We start from the raw sequence: 18767 nt of genomic DNA, 5'->3' as shown, positions 1-18767 counted from the left end.
ATAAATCGCCCACCTAATATCCAAGGAGGGGGAAAAAATTATAACTCCGAAAGACATCAACGAATTTGCCAGGTACTATGCCTCGCTATACAATCTAAAACATGACGCATCCCTCCACCAGCCGACACTCCCAGACACAGAGCGATACCTAGACCCTCTTCCCCTGCCCAAACTAACGGAAGAACAAAGCCAATTACTTTCCTCCCCAATCTTAGAATCTGAAGTTAACAAAGCAATACTTGCACTGCCCAACAATAAAGCCCCAGGCCCAGACGGATTCACTAATTGCTACTACAAATGCTTCAGGAACACCCTGACCCCACATTTGACAGCAACCTTTAACAAATATACAAATATTGACCTAGGTACACTTCCAGGATAATGCCAGCTAGCACATATAGTGACACTTCCCAAACCCGGCAAGCCACCTACCCAGCCCCAAAACTTTCGCCCTATATCCCTGCTTAACACAGACATCAAGCTGTTTGCTAAAGTACTAGCGCCTAGGCTGAGCATAGTCTTACCAACCATAATCAACTCAGACCAAGTGGGATTTGTCAAGGGATGCCAAGGCAGCGACAACACTAGAAAGGTCTTAGACATAATTTGTGGACTGCAAGGCACACCGAAGGAAGGCTTAATGTCCTTCGACGCAGAAAAAGCTTTTGACCGCTTGCACTGGTGCTTCATGGAAGGGGTCCTGAACAAATGTAACATCCCGGGGAGATTCAGGTCGGCAGTCAGGGTCCTGTACTCTGCACCCTCAGCGAAGGTGTTAAATGCTGGCTTCTTATCAGACCCTTTCCCATTATGAACGGATCTAGACAGGGGTGCCCACTATCGCCGTTGCTCTATGTCATGGCGCTAGAGCCGCTGGCACTTCAAATTAGACAACACGACCGAATACACGGAGTGACGATAGGGCACAAACAATACAAGGCCAACCTATTCGCGGATGACATACTCCTTACCCTTAAGGACCCACACACATCACTACCTAACTTGCTAACACTGATCACCACATATGGGAGACATTCATATTACAAGTGGAACGTAACCAAGACCCAAACCATGTACCTGGGGTGGGACTCGACACAGAAAGGATGCAGAAAACATACCCCTTTGACTGGAGGGAAGACGACCTAACCTTCCTAGGCATAAAATGAACTAAAAAGCGGACCTCACTGTATAAATACAACTATGAACCACTTATACAGAGTTTTACCTCCACTATGCAGAAATTGGAGGGCTGCTTCTGATCATGGGTGGGAAGGATAGCAGCAGTGAAAATGATATTGATCCCGAGGGGGCGGAGCCTGAACGCCGATGTGAACAGTCGCATGTGCTTGTAGCTCCGTGCTTCACCCGGGGAAATCAACGACTGGCCCTCACCCCTTCACCCTTAACCGTCAGAAAAGGTCCCCGAGCTTACATGGGACGAAAAACTAAAAAAACTACACAGGGCAAGCCCACCCCAGGGCTAACGATCGGGGAAATGTGGCGGCAAGCAAGCTACGCCTGTGGGCCCAACATGGCGGCTCTCCATGGCGGCTGCTCCGACTTTTCGGAGGACTTGTCTGAGGACGCAGAAGACGAACACCTACCTGCTCCTGCCCTAACACAAATGCCTAAACGTTGCAATAAGAGCACAGACTCTGAGCCGGTCACCACGGCGATCCTCAAGACACTATTAGCGGACCTGCAGAGAAATATCCTAGCGGATGTAACGGCGCTTCGAAACGACTTACAGGGCCTGACAGGCCGCATCGGCACGCTGGAGGGGTCCACACAAGCTCATGCACAGAGCATTACCACGTTACAGCAGGCAGTACACGACATCCAACTGCAGACCCAGATACTAGAAAGCCGCTCCGCGGCACAAGAGGACTCCAGACGGAGACACAACCTGAAAATCAAAGGGGTCTCCGAGGCAGTGCCAGAAAATGAGCTACCACAAGTCATAAAACGCATCTTAACAACCATCCTACCGACCAGACAAACCAAAGAGATTAACCCTGCAGACCTCTTTCGGATCCCCAAGCCTGCAAAGGCACCAGCCACAGCCTCTAGGGACGTCATACTAGCGCTCCGAAATGGCCGAGACAAAGCTGCAGTACTCGCGGCCCTGCGAGGGAAAACGCCTCTCCAGTTTGAATCCATGGAGCTGACGTTCTTCGCGGATCTATCCAGTGGCACCTTAGCATGGCGCCGGTCACTCCGACCGTTAACCACCTTGCTTCAACGCCACAAGGTCGAGTACCGCTGGCGATTCCCCAGAGCTCTCCTAATTCAACAGGGGGCAGACACACATCAACTCCACACCATCCAGGAGGCCGCAACCCTGCTAAAGACTCTGGGCCTACCGCAGGACTCACTCTCACAGGGGGGACACCCTACCCCCACTCCTATCACCTGCAGCTGGGACCCGGCGAGGATCACACCATTCTTCCCCACGGGCGCAACACCGGACTCCTATGCAATGGTAACCACCTAAGCGCTGCGGACATCTCTGGTGGCTCTCTGGGAGATCCTTGGACACCCCATCTAATAGAGACACCGAAGTTCCATAACTGGACTTAATCACAGTTGAACGGCTCTGTCACCTCACAATGGGGAGTACGACTTTGATAACGGCAGAACAACTCACTGCAGCTCTGCTATACACGTTGCAAGCTCCCCAACGCCAGAGATCGCTGACAAGCCCCTGTTGGACTCACGTAACCGTTTCCAGTTACCAGTGTATTTTAATTTTCCAATGTTGTCTCTCACCTCATTATTTTATTTTATTTTACTGAGCTATCGAACGCCTGTTTTTCCTATGGTTCATTTTGGTGGTCCCGGGACTTTAATGGGCTTAAAATTGTTTATTCTTGAGCGAAACCTTCTTAACATGTTTGAATGTTAGCAGTACGCCGCGCTAGGAGGTGACCCTGTGGCAATACACTGTGTCCCAACGTGTACACCTATTGATGCAACACTATTAAACTGCCTTGCACATTATATGACCATGGACCTAGCTTAGACTGTTTTAAAATGTTACCGCTCACCTCATTTACCTAGCATATATCATAATATAGGATGTCTTACTCTGGATCACAATGACCCAATAGTTATCTGCTGTATGTTCAAAAGTAACCACACACGAGTGGAAGCTTGCATGTTGGCTTATAGAGGCTTACTGATCTGGGCCACAAGAGCACCTGTTTCAAGGCAATGCTCCGTGTAGATCTTATATCGGTCACACTTTCGGCTGATGTACAGCATACGCGCTCTTTTTCCTAACTTGTATATTTTATCTAGTTTACGGCTGATTTTCGACACACCTAGTGCCACAGACGTGATGTATTATGTTAAACAATCGATCTGTTATAGCCTGACCTCCCTGAACCGTACTGCAGTAAACATGGTAAACCTGGGCCCAGCTTATTTCTAATTTGGTTTGTTTTCAAAATTGCATTTCATTTTTGTTACTCCTAATCACGCCTAATCCCACTGGCATGTCGTGCTAAGTTGCATATACGATCTATACTAGCCTGACCTAGCCAATTCACACCACGACACACATAGTATGTCTAATCACAACCCACGGTTAGCATGCCATGCCGAACCAAGCTTAAGTCTCACTCCCACCACAATTATGATGCGCAGGTCTTAATTAGTCCACACTAAAGCAACACGCCCGGTATATACCTCGCATGCAGGCCACCTGGACCACGCAGCACGGCGCACTATCGCACTACAGCTGTTTTAACATCACTGATATACTTAGTCCATCACTACTGAGCGTAAAATTTGGTTTCCTTTTGTTTTTCTTTGCTTCACTGTATGTGACTCATAATATCATTTCGCTAAAGCTGATGACTTGGCGTAGACTCACCTTGTAACATGTAACTTTAAATGTGACGAACAAAGCAATGTCTACTCACGCTTTCTTTACTTAAATTTGTCTTACTTGGACATATTAACCGTTTAAATACTCTGTTTAATATAAAATTTGTGCAAATTATCAAGCCACTACATACCGTGAAAGCAACTTGTATTACGCTGTTGTGGCGCTTGTTTGAACTACTATGTCTATCTGCACTACAAAAATAAAGAATTAAAAAAAATAAAAAAATAAAATGATATTGATCCCGAAGTTCCATTACCTTTTGCGAACACTACCCATACCCCTCCCGAACACGTACCTCACTAAGCTACAGAGAACTCTGGTCCGATTCGTTTGGAACAAGAGCAAACCCAGAGTGGCCAACACGATACTAATCAAACCCAAAACAAAAAGGGAGGATTGGATCTCCCGGATGTCCTACTACAAAGCGGCGATAATAGCCGCAATAGTACCAATGCAAACCCAGACACACAGACCACAATGGACAGACATAGAAGCACACTGGGCGGGACAGAGGAGCCTTGAACATTCTGTCTGGGTCCCAAGGGCACAGAGACGCTGGGCTGCCACAACCCTCTCCAAGACACGTCTCACCTTTCAGGTATGGGACGCGGCGAGGGGCTCGCTGTGCATGGTCGGACCAACATCCCTAGCCACACCGCTGCAGAGCGTGGGCATCCAAGTACCAACCTTAGACTATAGATCATGGGTCGAGCGGGGATGCACACGCTTGTACCAGCTGCTCGATGGAAACAAAATGTATCCCCTTTCCGGACCTGCAGACCAGGTTCAACTTTCCGAGTAAACTACTGTTCCCATACCTCCAACTAAAGCCGTACAGATTAGAAAACTGTAAAGCTGACACAGGATCCACACAGCTGACACAATTCAAAAAGCTATGCACCCCTCCTCCCCCCCCGTGGAAAGTACTCTCTACCACTTACACAGCGTTGATAGATACGCACCCACTAGAGACCAGGTCATACAGGGAAGCGTGGCACAAGGAGCTGGGATACACAATCCCGGACGACCAATGGGATAAAGCACAAATGGCACAAAGAGGTAACAACATGCGCAACGCACTTTGAGTTGATGAGAAAACTTATGTACAGATGGTACTACGTACCCGATAGACTTGCCCGCATATATCCAACAAAATAGCTGCCATTGGAAAGGGCAAAGTTCATATGGTCACAGTGATGGTGACTACCGCAGGTTTTTACCCCAATATTGCTGATCCTGTATACTCCACTGCTGGGTTCTACCGCTGTCATGACAGCCAGCCATACTGTTGTGCAATATATTAACATTGATGGGATATCATAATTTCACACATACCTCAGTGCAATTTAGGCTATGTGCCTATGGAATAAATAAAATGTAAATATTTCAATACAATCTTCTAAAATACACATCTTAACCCCTTAAGGACGCATGACGGAAATTTTCAGTATTTTTCCAGCAGGGTCTATTACCTTGCTGGTAACCATGAGCCCCAGGTATCATTTGATTCAGAATTAGTGGCCCCAGACTGACCGATGCTCTGTTTGCAGAGCTCAAAGTGAGCGCTGCAAACGAGCATTTAAATGGGGATTTAAATCCCCACTATTACAATTTGGTGTGATCAGGGTTAAAATCCCTGCTCACACACGGGAGTTCCAGGTTTCAATGGAAACCTGGGGCTCCCCTCTATCAGCTGGGGACATTTTTAGTGACCCCAGCCTTTTTGATGAGCTACATGCAGTGCTGGAAGTCAGCGCGGCATGTATCTGCTTAAATAGGCATTTAAATGCCTATATCTAGATTTTCGTGTAAGCAGGGTTAAATCCCTGCTCACACCAGGAAACCCAGGTATCATTAGAAACTTGAGTCTCCCCTTTGTCAGCTGGGGTCATTTTTAATGTCCCCAGACTGACAGCTGAGCTGCATGCAGAGCTCAAAGTGAGATGCAGCTGTTTAACCCCTTAAGGACACATGACATTTGGTCCTTAAGGGGTTAAATGGGGATTTAAATCCCCATAGAGCACAATGTAGTGTGAGCAGGGTAAAATCACTGCTCACACTAGGAAACCCAGGTATCATTAGAAACCTGGGGGTCCCCTCTGTCAGCTGGAGACATTTTTAGTGGCCCCAGGCTTTTTGATGAGCTGCATGCAGAGCTCAAAGTGAGGTCGACAAGCAGCTCTTTTAATGGGGTTAAATGGGGATTTAAATCCCCATAGACAGCAATGTCAATAGATACCTCGGGGCTTCCCTCTGTCAGCTGGGGCCATTTTAGTTTTTTTGCATTTTCAAATATTAACACTAACTTTAGCCAGTGTTTGTGACCAAGTGGCTACTAAAAAAGACTGGACATACTCCATTTGCAATACCTTGGGTTGTCTACTTTTGCAAATGGTATGCCATCATGGGGGTAATTCTTATTCCTGGGCTACACAGCTACTGCAGAACACCAAACTCCCAAACTAAATACAAGGGAATGCTCCAAACTCCCGAACTGCATTCAAAGTAGCACTCCAAACTCCCGAACTGGAACCTCACGAATAGCTGCTAGCAGACGATCAGGAAAAGCACCCAAGCGGCTTACACTCCTGGCAACAGCATACAGTAAATCCCCCCAAAGACGAGACAGAGCTCCGTGTTGAGGGTCAAGCAGTGGTCTGGTTTATTGAGGGCTACCTGCCCAGTATTTATGCAGGTCTCCCACCTGGTGGACACTCCCCTAGGTGACCAGATGGAAGACTGTAACACAGACAGACATGTATCACATTCAGACACACAGAGGTAAAACATCCCCACAATGCATCCTAATTGCCCTTCCTCTATCCTGGATATAATTGGGAAGTAATCCAATTGTCTCCCAGGACAGAGGCAAATCGCCATTATACACGTGGGGACACAAAGACAGTAAAATAAATTAAAACATATAATATTAAATTTATTACACAATATCCATACATGTCACATATCCCCAGATAGCTTAGATCTGAGCGCACATAACTACTGAATGGCGCTCAGATCCTATACACACAGTTCAATTGCCATGGAGCCAAAGTCTTTAATTACACGAATAGGCACCATGGCTGTGCTATCTGGGTTAAAGTATTCACATAAAACAAAGTCAGGTGTTCGGTTAAATGGCCACGAACAGAAGCAGGGAAGGCTGGAAGCTCAGTGCCTGATTCCAGGCTGAGCACCGCTGGCCGTGCAGGGAGCACCATAACACTGCAACCTAGCGGCCGCCAAGTGTAACCGCGGCCACCTAGTAACAGTCAATTAAGCTGCGGTTAACCGCAGCTACTGGGTGGTCAATTGACAGCACACGCTCGTTAAGCCGCGGTTAACCGCGGCTTCTGGGGGGTAGATTGGCAGCGCACGCCAGCTTCTGGGCGGCCAATTAACAGCGCCTGCCGGCTCCCCACGGCTCTGGGGAAGCTAATAGAAGGCTGTTTGTGCAGTAGGCTAAATCTACCGAACGGCTGTGCAGAAAGGCATGAATAAACCTTTCTGCACAGTAAAATTAACTGTTTAACTGCCGGTCCATAATCCAACAGCAGTAGGCAGGCAACCAGGCTCCTCCAATGCAATGTGGCGAGATTGATCTCGTCACAATTATCTTATATATTATCTATATAGATTAATCTGCTAAAGATGTAGTCATATCATCTAAAGCCAGAAAAAAAGCTTTGATATTTTTAGAGCGTGAATTATGAGACATAAAGGCATGCTCTTTATGTCTCATAATTCACGCTCTAAAAATATCAAAGCTTTTTTTAAATAAAAATATAAGTGTAATTAATGTATATAATTAATATGCATGTGAACAGATTGTTGATCCAAAGAGAAATCGGATCATTAATCACCACTTCAAAATTATAATTTTTTGTTTGTTTTCTTGTCTTCTTTTGGATCAACATGTGTTTAAAGGTTGAACTCAAAACAGCAACTAGATGCATCCTTGCAAAAACAGAATATTCAAGGATATAATTTTTCAATGTCGTGTAATAGCTTCTTGATCCAAGGATAAATCTGACTGCCATTCTGGAGTCAAGATGGAACTTTTTTCCTATTTTGTTGCAAAATTGGAAGTGCTTCAAACTGGGGTTTTTTTTTTTTTGCCTTCTTTTGGTTAAACAGCAAAAAACAAATGTGAGGAAGGCTGAACTTGATGGATGCAAGTCTCTGATGTAACTATGTAACTGGTTGCAATTAAGCCTTTTTAAAACCAGATTACCATGTAATATTATTTAACCCCTTAAGGACCGGACTGTTTTTGCGATGTTGTACATTTGCGACCGGGCATCTTTTTACACTTTTGTGGTGTTTGTGTTTAGCTGTAATTTTCCGCTCTCTCATTTACTGTTCCCATACAAATTACATATTGTTTTTTTTTCAGGACAAAAGGGGCTTTCTTTACATACCATTATTTATATAATCTCATGTAATTTAATTTAAAAAAAATGAAAAAATATGGTGAAAAATTGAAAAAAATACATGTTTTTTGACTTTTATGTGAAAAATCTTTTACTCATCTACAAAAGCGAATGAAAAAAACTGCTAAATAGATTCAAAATTTTGTCCTGAGTTTAAAAATACCCAGTGTTTACATGCTTTTTGCTATTTTTTTGCATGTTATAGGGCTATAAGTACAAGTAGGATATTGCGGTTTCAAAACATACATTTTTAAAATGTATCAATAGTGACATTGTAACACTATTATCTGTCATAAATCGCTGAATAACACCCCACATGTACATATTTTTTTTAAAGTAGATAACCCAGGGTATTCAATATGGGGTATGTCCAGACTTTTTTAGTAGCCACTTAGTCGCAAACACTGGCCAAAGTTAGCGTTCATATTTGTTTGTGTGTGAAAAAAGTAAAAAACTAAATTGAACGCTCAGCACAGACAGTCCCCCTGCAGGCAGACACATGGACACCTATTGTGACCATGTGGTCGCCCTGTTGAGCGATCACATGGCCCCAGGGGTCCTAATCTGCCATGGGGAGACTGTCTGTGCTGCAGGCAGTCTCCACACAACGGGAGCAACGCCGATCGCCGCCGGGGGAACGACGGCGATCGGGTAAGTAAATCTTAAAGTTAGGACGGTTCAGGACCGTCAGCGGTCGGCAATGGAAAAATGCCGATGACGGTCCTGAACCGTCCTCAAGGGGTTAAAGGAAAAATAACTAACTCAACTTAAAAGTAGTGTAATTGATAATTACTTCTGCTCACCCTGTTTTCCTCAAAGTGCCTACTCATAGGAGCAATGCTCTATCATCTCCTCTTCTCCTTTTCTCTCATCTCCCTCAACAACACAATTACATTGCGCTCTCTCCTTTATCCCTATGTATTTTTAAACAAATGGAGGTCTTTTAGTTACCTCCAATGGCCATGAGAGGAATGAGCCCACCTGCCAAAATCAAGGCAGACCCCCCTAGGTGGGTCCTAACTCTAACCATTCACCTTGCTTCCTTGAGCCTCTGGCAAAAATCTCTAATGAGACAGAAAGGGGTATTTATTTATATACACCCCTATACATTATTAACCCTTAATAGGGAACACATGGGATGGGCGGCTGCATTGTAACAAGGCTGAGTAATACAATTTGTATCCATTTATTGGCTTCCGTTATCATTCCTATGCGGATGACACGCAAATCTACCCGTCCTCTCCTGATCTCTCTCCGCCCATCTTAACTCGTGTCTCTGACTGCCTCTCTTCGATTTCCAACTGGATGGCTGCTCACTTCCTTAAACTCAACCTGAACTTCTGGTCTTTCCTCCCTCAAGTGTTACTACTCCCGTGTCTGTCTCACTCCAAGTCAACTGCGCTACCATCACCTCTACTTCGCAGGCTCGCTGCCTGGGTGTTCTTTTAGACTCCAACCTCTCCTTCACCCCTCATGTCCAATCAATAGTCAAATCCTGTCGCTTCCATCTCAAAAACATAGCGCGCATCCGCCCCTATTGAACCCCGGATGTGGCTAAGGTGCTGGTCCATGCTCTTGTTCTCTCTCGCCTGGACTACTGCAATACTCTTCTCAGTGGTCTCACGTGCTCCCAGATTGCACCGCTGCAATCTATAATGAATGCAGCAGCGAGGCTCATTTTCCTGTCCGCCCGCACCTCTCACGCCTCCCTGCTCTGTCAGTCCCTGCATTGGCTTCCAGTTAGACATAGGGCTCAATTTAAAATTCTGGTGCTTGCTTACAAGTCCCTACATAATGCTGCTCCAACCTACCTATCCTCCCATATACACAAGTATGTCCCGTCGAGGCCCCTACGCTCTGCCAAAGACCTACGTATATCCTTTGTCCATACTCCCACCTTTAACGCCCGCCTCCAAGACTTTTCCAGGGCTGCACCTCTTCTGTGGAACTCCCTTCCCTTCTCCGTAAGAATTTCACCCAGTCTCCACTCATTCAAAAAATTCATTAAAAACTAATTTCTTCAAGAAAGCATATCAATTAAACTGTTAGCAGGTTTTCATCCCCCACCCTCCATGACTCCTCTCCTGCAACTGTCAAAAATTACCTACTAAGCCCTCAATTAATACTTTTCTAACAACCTACTTCGTACCCCTACTTTTACCCTTTGTGTCACTATACCCCACTCCCTCTAGAGTGTGAGCTCATGGAACAGGGCCTTCCACCCCTCTGTTCCTGTACGTCCAGTTGTCTGGTTACATTCACATGTATGTTAGTCCACCCATTGTACAGCGCTACGGAATCAGATGGCGCTATATAAATAAAATAATAATACTCACTGTAAAGTTTAATCCTGTGATAGTGTACTGTAAACGCTGTAGATTTTCAAACCCAACTTCAAGCTTATACACTGTGTAATTCAAGTAGCCCAGATGAACTACAATAATGTCAGCACATTTCTGTAATTAAAATGAAAAAAAAAAAAAGTAAATTTGTGATGAAATAACACTGCACAGCATGCATATCCCGAATAATTATAAGTCTGCCTGTGAATGTTCTGCGACAGTTGAAGATTTAGCCAATAATGCCAAGCTGTCACTAGGTTTGGGCAATTTTAAAGTTACTATAAACTCACCAAATAGTATGCATTTTATTGTCAGGAAGTATAAAACCCACAAATCAACTATGCAGACCAAACACCTATCTCACTGACTAATATAGTAACGTTGCAGCTGTCTTTCTCTTCAAGCTCTAAAAATGTATTTTCCAGTAATTATCTGAGTTCTGATACTCCTCCAATAAAATCTATTAGCTCTCCAAACTCTTTAACCCCTTAAGGACACATGACGTGTGTGACACGTCATGATTCCCTTTTATTCCAGAAGTTTGGTCATTAAGGGGTTAAAAACATTGAATTAGTGAGCATGCCAATGTGAATGGCACCATGCTCACTTGCATAGCAATTAAACATAAAAGTAAATAGCTTTTTAAATAATTTTTGTAAATTAAAATATGTTTTAATATTAAACACCTCAAATTGTATAATCCTAATACTAAATTAATTATTTTCATTTTTTTTTTACCTTTATTAGCTTCATTTTATTCATTTATATACTTTATTTTTTTTATTCTTCCAAGATGTTAAACGGAGGCCATCTTGCCTGCAGCCATTAACATTTGACCTGTTAACCCATCTGGAAATTTTACATTGTGTAACGTGGTAGCTCAGTAGTTGATACAGTTCCAGCTGTTTTTCCTCTCTTATGTTAGCCTTGCATGTTTGATAGCATTATTACTCAAAGAGCTAATGTCTTAATGACCTTACCAATAGCATATGTCCAGAATTTAGACAAGATTGCCTAGCCTGACTATATTATGCTTTATAAACATGCTGAAATGTCAAAATGCCATGCAACTGTTATATTTTGTTTTCTGTCATACTTGCTCTTGCTGTCGTGGCATTGCAAACTTGCATGTATGTTCATTAAACAAAAAAATAAAAATAAAGGTCACAGATACTGGTGGTTTAAAATTGTCAAATGAGACCAAAAAGGTAACTGTTGAGCCACTATGAGTGTAGGACACCCAAAGGTAGTGAAGACAAAAAAACACGTAATATAGGAAACGAGTCCCACCAACGTCATCTCTTATAGGTAAAGGGAGTAACAGAAGCATAACAGAATCAGTTACAAAATGTAGGTTATTAGACCATGGTTCCCATAAAGGTAGGAAGCTAAATTGTTCCTTCAGATAAACAGTTTAGTAAGAATATCAGGGAACCCTGATCTAAGCAAGAGGGAGGGGGTAGAAAGACTAGTAGCAGTCATCCAAAACTATATCCCAATCCTAACCTAAACCCTGGATCCCACCTGAAATAGTAAGCTTAAGTGGACCCACAAAGTCCCCATTTAACGATACGCCCCTAAAGGGAAAGGTAATAAAAGTACAGGTAACCCAAAGTGTATTGCCTCTTATACACCTTATTTAATATATAGTATAAATAGTATTTTTTTCCCATGAAGAGGAACATACCTGTGCACAACTAATTGTCCTTGGTCGAGTATACTCATGGTTGCGAATAAATGTCACAGTTGCATCTGAGTCAACACCATTTATTTTCACTGTCATAGAGAAATTACTTTGGATTGTTACATCTGTAAGAAGTTTAAAAATAAGATGCATTTTTTTTTACTTTTGAAAACATTCTGGAAAATGGTTACTAGTAAACTACAAACAACAAGAGAGGAATTATATTTAGAAGGATCATTAGTCAGTTATGATTGAAAGAATATAGGATGGATAGCTTAAACAAATGAACACTGTAACTAGCTAATAATTCTAATTTTAAACAGGCACAAGTTACAAAAAGTCACATATTTGTTAGCAGATAATGAAGGTTTTATATTGTACAGCCAAACAAAGACAGAACTTGTAACATTTCAATACAGAAAAGTACAAAGTCATTCATTTTGGAATATGGACCCCACAAGCCACTTATACATTATATGGGGTTGAGTTAGAGACAACATTAAATGAAAAGGACTAGAGATCAGTGATAGATAAACTAGGCAACAGTATGTAATGCCAGTTCCTATATATTTGCTTTTGTGTATAAAAAAGGGATTTTAATTCAAGTGATCAAAAAATAAATGTTTGCCTCTTAATAAATCAATGGTAAGACCCCACCTTGAATATGTGGTGCAGTTTTAGGCACCAGTTTTAAAGAAGGATATTGCTGAACTAGAAAATGTAATGTTAGAAAATTGCATTTCTTTTCTTTGGAAAAAAGCGCCTCAAAGGTGAAATGATAGAGCTAGACAAACATTTATAGGATCAGTACAAATCGCTATATGCGAACCCGTTTATAGAGGAATAGCAAACAGATCACCCATGGAGACTGTAAAAAAAGTGTTTTCACTTACAGGAGAGGAATGAGTTCTTTACAGCTAGAAAAATAAAAGATGTAGAATTCTCTGCGTAAAGTGTTACCAGATTCTCTAGATAGTTTAAAAAAAAAAAAAAAAAAGTAGAAAGGAGCAGCGCCTTGATGAGGTTCTCAAACCCAAGTCAATATAACACGAGAGAGGACAAACGTGTAGTAGATCAACAAGATTTGACAGCGTTTGGAGCTATAAACTAGTTTCAATTGCTGTGTCTGGGCGGTACAACCCCCACTTGAGGATAGTGGGTGTGATGCAGATATATATGTGAAACAGAAACCCTAATATAGTTTAAAGTCAGATATACCAACTATGCATTTGGATTGAGCAAATTGAGTACATTCCCTGTTATTTTAATATACAGCGTGCACTATATTTTCTCATTTTTAATATATACATTGGTAAGGATTACAATCTATATACAGTTGTGCTCAAAAGTTTGCATACCCTTGGAGAATTGGTAATATATGTACCATTTTTAAAGAAAACATGAGTGAGCAGGCAAAAAACACGTTTCTTTTATTTCCTATGGGACTCATATTTAACTGTCAATCAATCATAAAACATGGCAACTGCACGTTTGAGATCTCCCCAGAGTGGCTCGATGATCTTTAGGTCAGGAGACTGATGGCCACTCCAGAACTTTTCCGTTTTTCTGCTGTAACCACTGGAGGGTCAACTTGGCCTTGTGCTTAGGGTCTTTGTCATGCTGGAAAGTCTAAAAGCGTCCCATGCACAGCCTTCGCACAGAACAATGCAAATTGTCTACCAGTATTTTCTGATAACATGCTGCATTCATCTTGCCATCAATTTTCACAGGATTACCTGTGCCTTTAGAGCTCACACACCCCGAAAAAAAATAATCAGTGAGGCACCACCATGCGTTACAGTGGGGATGGTGTTCTTTTCACTGTAGGCATTGTTGACCCCTCTCCAAACATAGTGCTTATGGTTGTGACCATAAAAGGTCTATTTTTATCTTGTCACTTCAAATTATAGCGTGCCGTAAGCTGTGAGGAGTGTCAAAGGATCGTTAGGCATATTGTAATCAGGCTTTTTTGTGGCATTGGCGCAGTAAAGGCTTCTTTCTGGAAACTCGACCATGCAGCTCATTTTTGTTCAAGTATTGTCGTATTGTGCTCCTTTAAACAACCACGCAGTCTTTTTCCAGAGAAGCCTGTATTTCTCCTGAGGTTACCTGTGGATTTTTCTTTGTGACCAGAACAATTCTTCTGGTAGTTGTGGCTGAAATCTTTATTGGCATGGTATCAAAGATCCCAGAACTTTCCACTTCTTAATAAGTGATTAAACAGTACTGACTGGCATTTTCAAGGCTTTGGATCTCTCTTTATAGCCTTTTCCATTTTTATAAAGCTCCATTACATTGTTACGCAGGTCTTTTGACAGTTCCTTTCTGCGCCCCATGGCACAGTATCTAGCCTGCTCAGTGCATCAATGTGAGAGCCAACAAACTCATTGACTATTTATACACAGACACAACTTTAAAAAGCCACAGGTGTGGGGAAATTAACCTTTAATTGCAATTTTAACCTGTGTGTGTCTGTTACAAGGCCAAACATTCATGGGTATATACATTTTTGATTAGGGACATTTAGGTGATTTCTGTTATCATTAGGATTAAAAAAAGGAGACAAACAACTAGGTCAGGGGTAGGCAACCTTTTAGCAGCACTGTGCCGATATAGGATTTTGATGTCCCGTAGCGTGCCGGTCCTATTTTTTTAAATTGAGGTGTGTATGCTGCCGTATTCTGCTTGTGTTATTTATACTGTAATTGCTTTGTATCGTTGAATATTTGTGCGTAAATGAGCCATTATAATGTGTATGTTCATGAGTAGTTTGTGGTATCGTGTATGATACATATGAATTTGGGCAGTGTATGGGGGCTGCTTGTGGAATTGTGTGTGTGGGTGGATATGTCACGTTGTGTCTTTGGTAGTGTGTGTAAGTGTGGGGGCTGTTTGGGGTATTGCATGTCAGAGACTGCATGTGGGACTGTGTGCATATATGTGGATTGTTAACAGGTTACGTTTCTGCGGATTGTGTGTATGTTTGGGTGCTGTTCGTATTATTTGTATGAGGGGAGGGTTATTGTGCATTTCTTTGTATATTTAGCAGTGTGTGTGGCTTCCCTGGGTTCCACTGGGGACCAGGCACAGGTCAAGGACAGGAGCTGCAACAGCAGCTGCAGGCTGCTCTACTACAGTGTGGATATCCATTCACAAGTGCTGGGAGGAAGTGATCTGAGATCACTAACCTCCCTGGCGGTCTGATGTCGTCAGTATATTTTAATGTTAAAGCTGTACATTGTTATTACAATGTATTTTTTTATTTTTTTTTTACACCAGGGGCTCGTAGGGACAAGGTAAGTGACACAGTGTAATCCAGAGCATGGCTCGGGGTTACCGCTTTTGGTACTGAAATTTAATCCCGAGCCACGCTCGGGATTACCGTCAGGGAGGTTAAACGGCCACTAGAAACATATCAGAGCTGCATAATGTGCAGCACTCAAGTTCAGGGTCTCCAACCTCTGCATGGAGGCGCTGAATGTTCCTCATAGAGATGCATTAATTTAATGCATCTCTATGAGGAGATGCTGATTGGCACAGTGCTGTGTTTTGCTGCAGATGCGCAATATCCTCCAAATGCTTCCCTATGGGAAACCATTGGCTTAGCTTAAATCATAAAGATCGATCATCTCAGCCATGGAGGCGGGACCAGCCTCAGCAAAACTGGCACTGGATGTGAAAAAAGGGGAGTATAAACGCCTTTCTAACGCGATCGAAGGGGCCAAGTACCTAGACACAAACACACACTGAGAGGCACACACACTGACTGAGACACATACATACACACTGAAAGAGACACACACACACCAACAGTAAAAAAGAATGATGGAGTTAATCAAATGAAGATTTATTCCATACAGTGCCTTAATGTTGCAGCTCAATGATTCTTTTTTACTTTGCGAAGGTGATTGGGGGGTTGCTTTGGAAGATTGCACCTATAATATACAGGAAGAGTGCTAAATCTCCTACAAGTACACACACACACACACACTCACAAATTAACATTTGTCGCCTCCAGGCTCCTCCCGTCGGCCACCTTCATGCTTAAAACCCCTTCAGCCACTTACCTTAATCCAGCACCGGTGACCTCTCCTCCTCCCGCCGTCAGCGCCAAATGTGCGCCAAGAGCCGTGCACGCATTCAAACAGCCCACAGGAAAGCGTTACTCATTGCTTTCCTATGAACGTCCAGTGTCTTCTCACTGATTTTCACATTGAGAATCGCAAAAGCGGCCTCTAGTGGCTGTCAGGGAGACCGCCACTAGAGGCTGGATTAACCCTATTTTCTCTGAAACTGCTATGTTTACAGCTGCAGGGTTAAAACTAGAGGGACCTGGCAACCAGACCACTTCATTGAGCTGAAGTGGTCTGGGTGCCTACAGTGGTCCTGCATGCTTTTCAATCTAAACACTGCCTTTTCAAAGAAAAGACAGTGTTTACATTTCTGCCTAGTAACCTCTAGTGACAGTCAATCATATGGCCCCTAGATGTGCTAGTCTAGTACATCTCTATGAGGAGATTCTGATTGGTGCAGTGCTTCCCAAGTGATTGGATGGGTGCCGGTGACCTAAACACTAACTAACTGATTTCCCACAGTGAGACACACTGATACTGCAATGCTCACATACATTTTCTCACACCCTCACATATTATTTGTTTCATTTTAAATAAAAGTTCACCCTCCCAACCTTTGGAAGAACTGAAGTGGAGTCTTGCCCTGGGGTCCAATGGTGCTGCTCTGATCATCTTCATGGTCTTCTTGCTCTGCTCCCTTGCACGCAGTTTAGGGATGCCGTGCTCATTATGCGCAGAGTAGCAGAGCAAGAAGATTATAGCTCCCTCACCGCCTCTTTTCTCCCTTAGCTGGCCATCTACCTCTGCTCTTCCTCATCCAGTCACCTCTGGGGCTGAACGGGATGACAAACACCCAGGCACCAGGACAAAATTCCTAGTCGCCATGGCACCTGGGATTTGTCGAGCTCTTTACTACACAATTTTTAGTGTTTCTGTTTTTCTTATATAATTGGATCACACCCTCTCGATTCAAGACCTAAAGTCTATATCCTCAAGCAGGGATTGTACTGCCCAGGTGCAGCAATTGAAGCTAGTTTATAGCTCCAGACACTAAATGCAATTCTTCCGTTTTTTTCCCCTCCATATCAAATTTTTTATGTAATGAATATCTTCCTTTTTCCATATAAGAAAGACTGTTTTGGGGTACTTCAGACAGCCTTCCACCAGCACTAGCAAGCTTTCCTCTGTTTAAAAAAAAAAAAAAAAAAAAGCTTGGATGCTTTTTTGCATAAACAGAATATTCAAGGATATAATTTACATGTATGTAAACAAGTTGTTGATACAAGGAGAAATATCATTGCATTTTGGAATCAAGAAAGAATTTTCCCTTTTGTGGCATAATTGGAAATAGCTACAATATTTTTTTATTTTTATTATGGCCTGAAGGGGGTCATCATTTGCAATTCGCATTGAATGTCTCTCACAACTGTGGACTAGGAGAACATTATAAAGTTAGATAGTCCATTGATTTTTAAAGGGACACTAGGCACCAAGACCACTTCAGCTGTGGTCTGTTTGCCGTGTCCCTTTTGCACCCAGTGCTGCAATGTTAAACATTGCAGTTCCAGAGAACTGCAAGTTTACATTGCAGCTCTAAATCGTCTCTCAGTGGCATGTGCATTAGACCTCGCTCGTCGTGGGACGGAGGAGGGGAGGAGCTTCGACCCAGCACCAAGGGACATTGGCACTGGGATCAGGTAAATAAAGGCTTTGTATTCCTGGCAATACAGTATCCCTTTAAATATTCCATTATTGAGGCTAAGGAGTATATTTCACAACATAGAGTTTCATTTTGAACTGGAGCCAAAAGTTCATCCACAAGAAAATGCTTATGGCTTTTAATACATAGAGATTATTTACAACAATGAAAAGGCATATCAACACTTACCAACCGGCTTGTTAACTTCAAGGCGACAGGTTAGCCACAGCTGTTGGTTGTAGGTAGATAGGACTGGTGAAGTCAAATAAACCTTAAAATAAATATTAATAAAGGAATTCATCAATGGTTAGCAAGAACACAAGTTTGGCAACAACTAGGGTATACGATATATTACATGCATAGTGGATGAATAAATATTTCAATCAAATTTACTTAACTTTTAATTCAACATGCCACTCACTCTGGGGCTTGCTAGTGTAAGACAAATATTCTTAAAATAGTTCAGAAACATGCTCATAGAGGCAAGTAAATGTTTCTCTAAAATGCATTAAGCTATGGTTTCTTCAATTCCATTTTCAGAACAGGCAATTTATGTCACACCAATGTCATAATCTACTTCACAGCTTTATAGTACCTTCTCATTCTTAATTGTGCAGGCTATTAAAACAGGACAGGACCTAATGTTC

The 18767-nt window shown here is 42.7% G+C and overlaps 1 protein-coding gene across 2 annotated transcripts in view; it reads right to left on the bottom strand.

The window, feature by feature from the left end:
• TMEM181 (transmembrane protein 181) overlaps window positions 1–18767 on the bottom strand; it is a 211671-nt gene that overhangs the window by 82162 nt on the left and 110742 nt on the right. For both annotated transcript variants that reach the window (XM_063443394.1, XM_063443395.1), the window contains exons 4-6: window positions 18310–18391; window positions 12352–12473; window positions 10659–10778 (exon numbers count right to left, since the gene is read on the bottom strand). In XM_063443394.1, coding sequence (XP_063299464.1) covers window positions 10659–10778; window positions 12352–12473; window positions 18310–18391 — 324 coding nt within the window. The remainder of the gene's footprint in view (window positions 1–10658; window positions 10779–12351; window positions 12474–18309; window positions 18392–18767) is intronic.

Source organism: Pelobates fuscus, chromosome 2, assembly GCF_036172605.1.
Source record: "Pelobates fuscus isolate aPelFus1 chromosome 2, aPelFus1.pri, whole genome shotgun sequence".
Taxonomy (NCBI): domain Eukaryota; kingdom Metazoa; phylum Chordata; class Amphibia; order Anura; family Pelobatidae; genus Pelobates; species Pelobates fuscus.
Note: the sequence above shows the minus strand (reverse complement) of the source record. Positions and strands in the feature narration are given on the sequence as shown.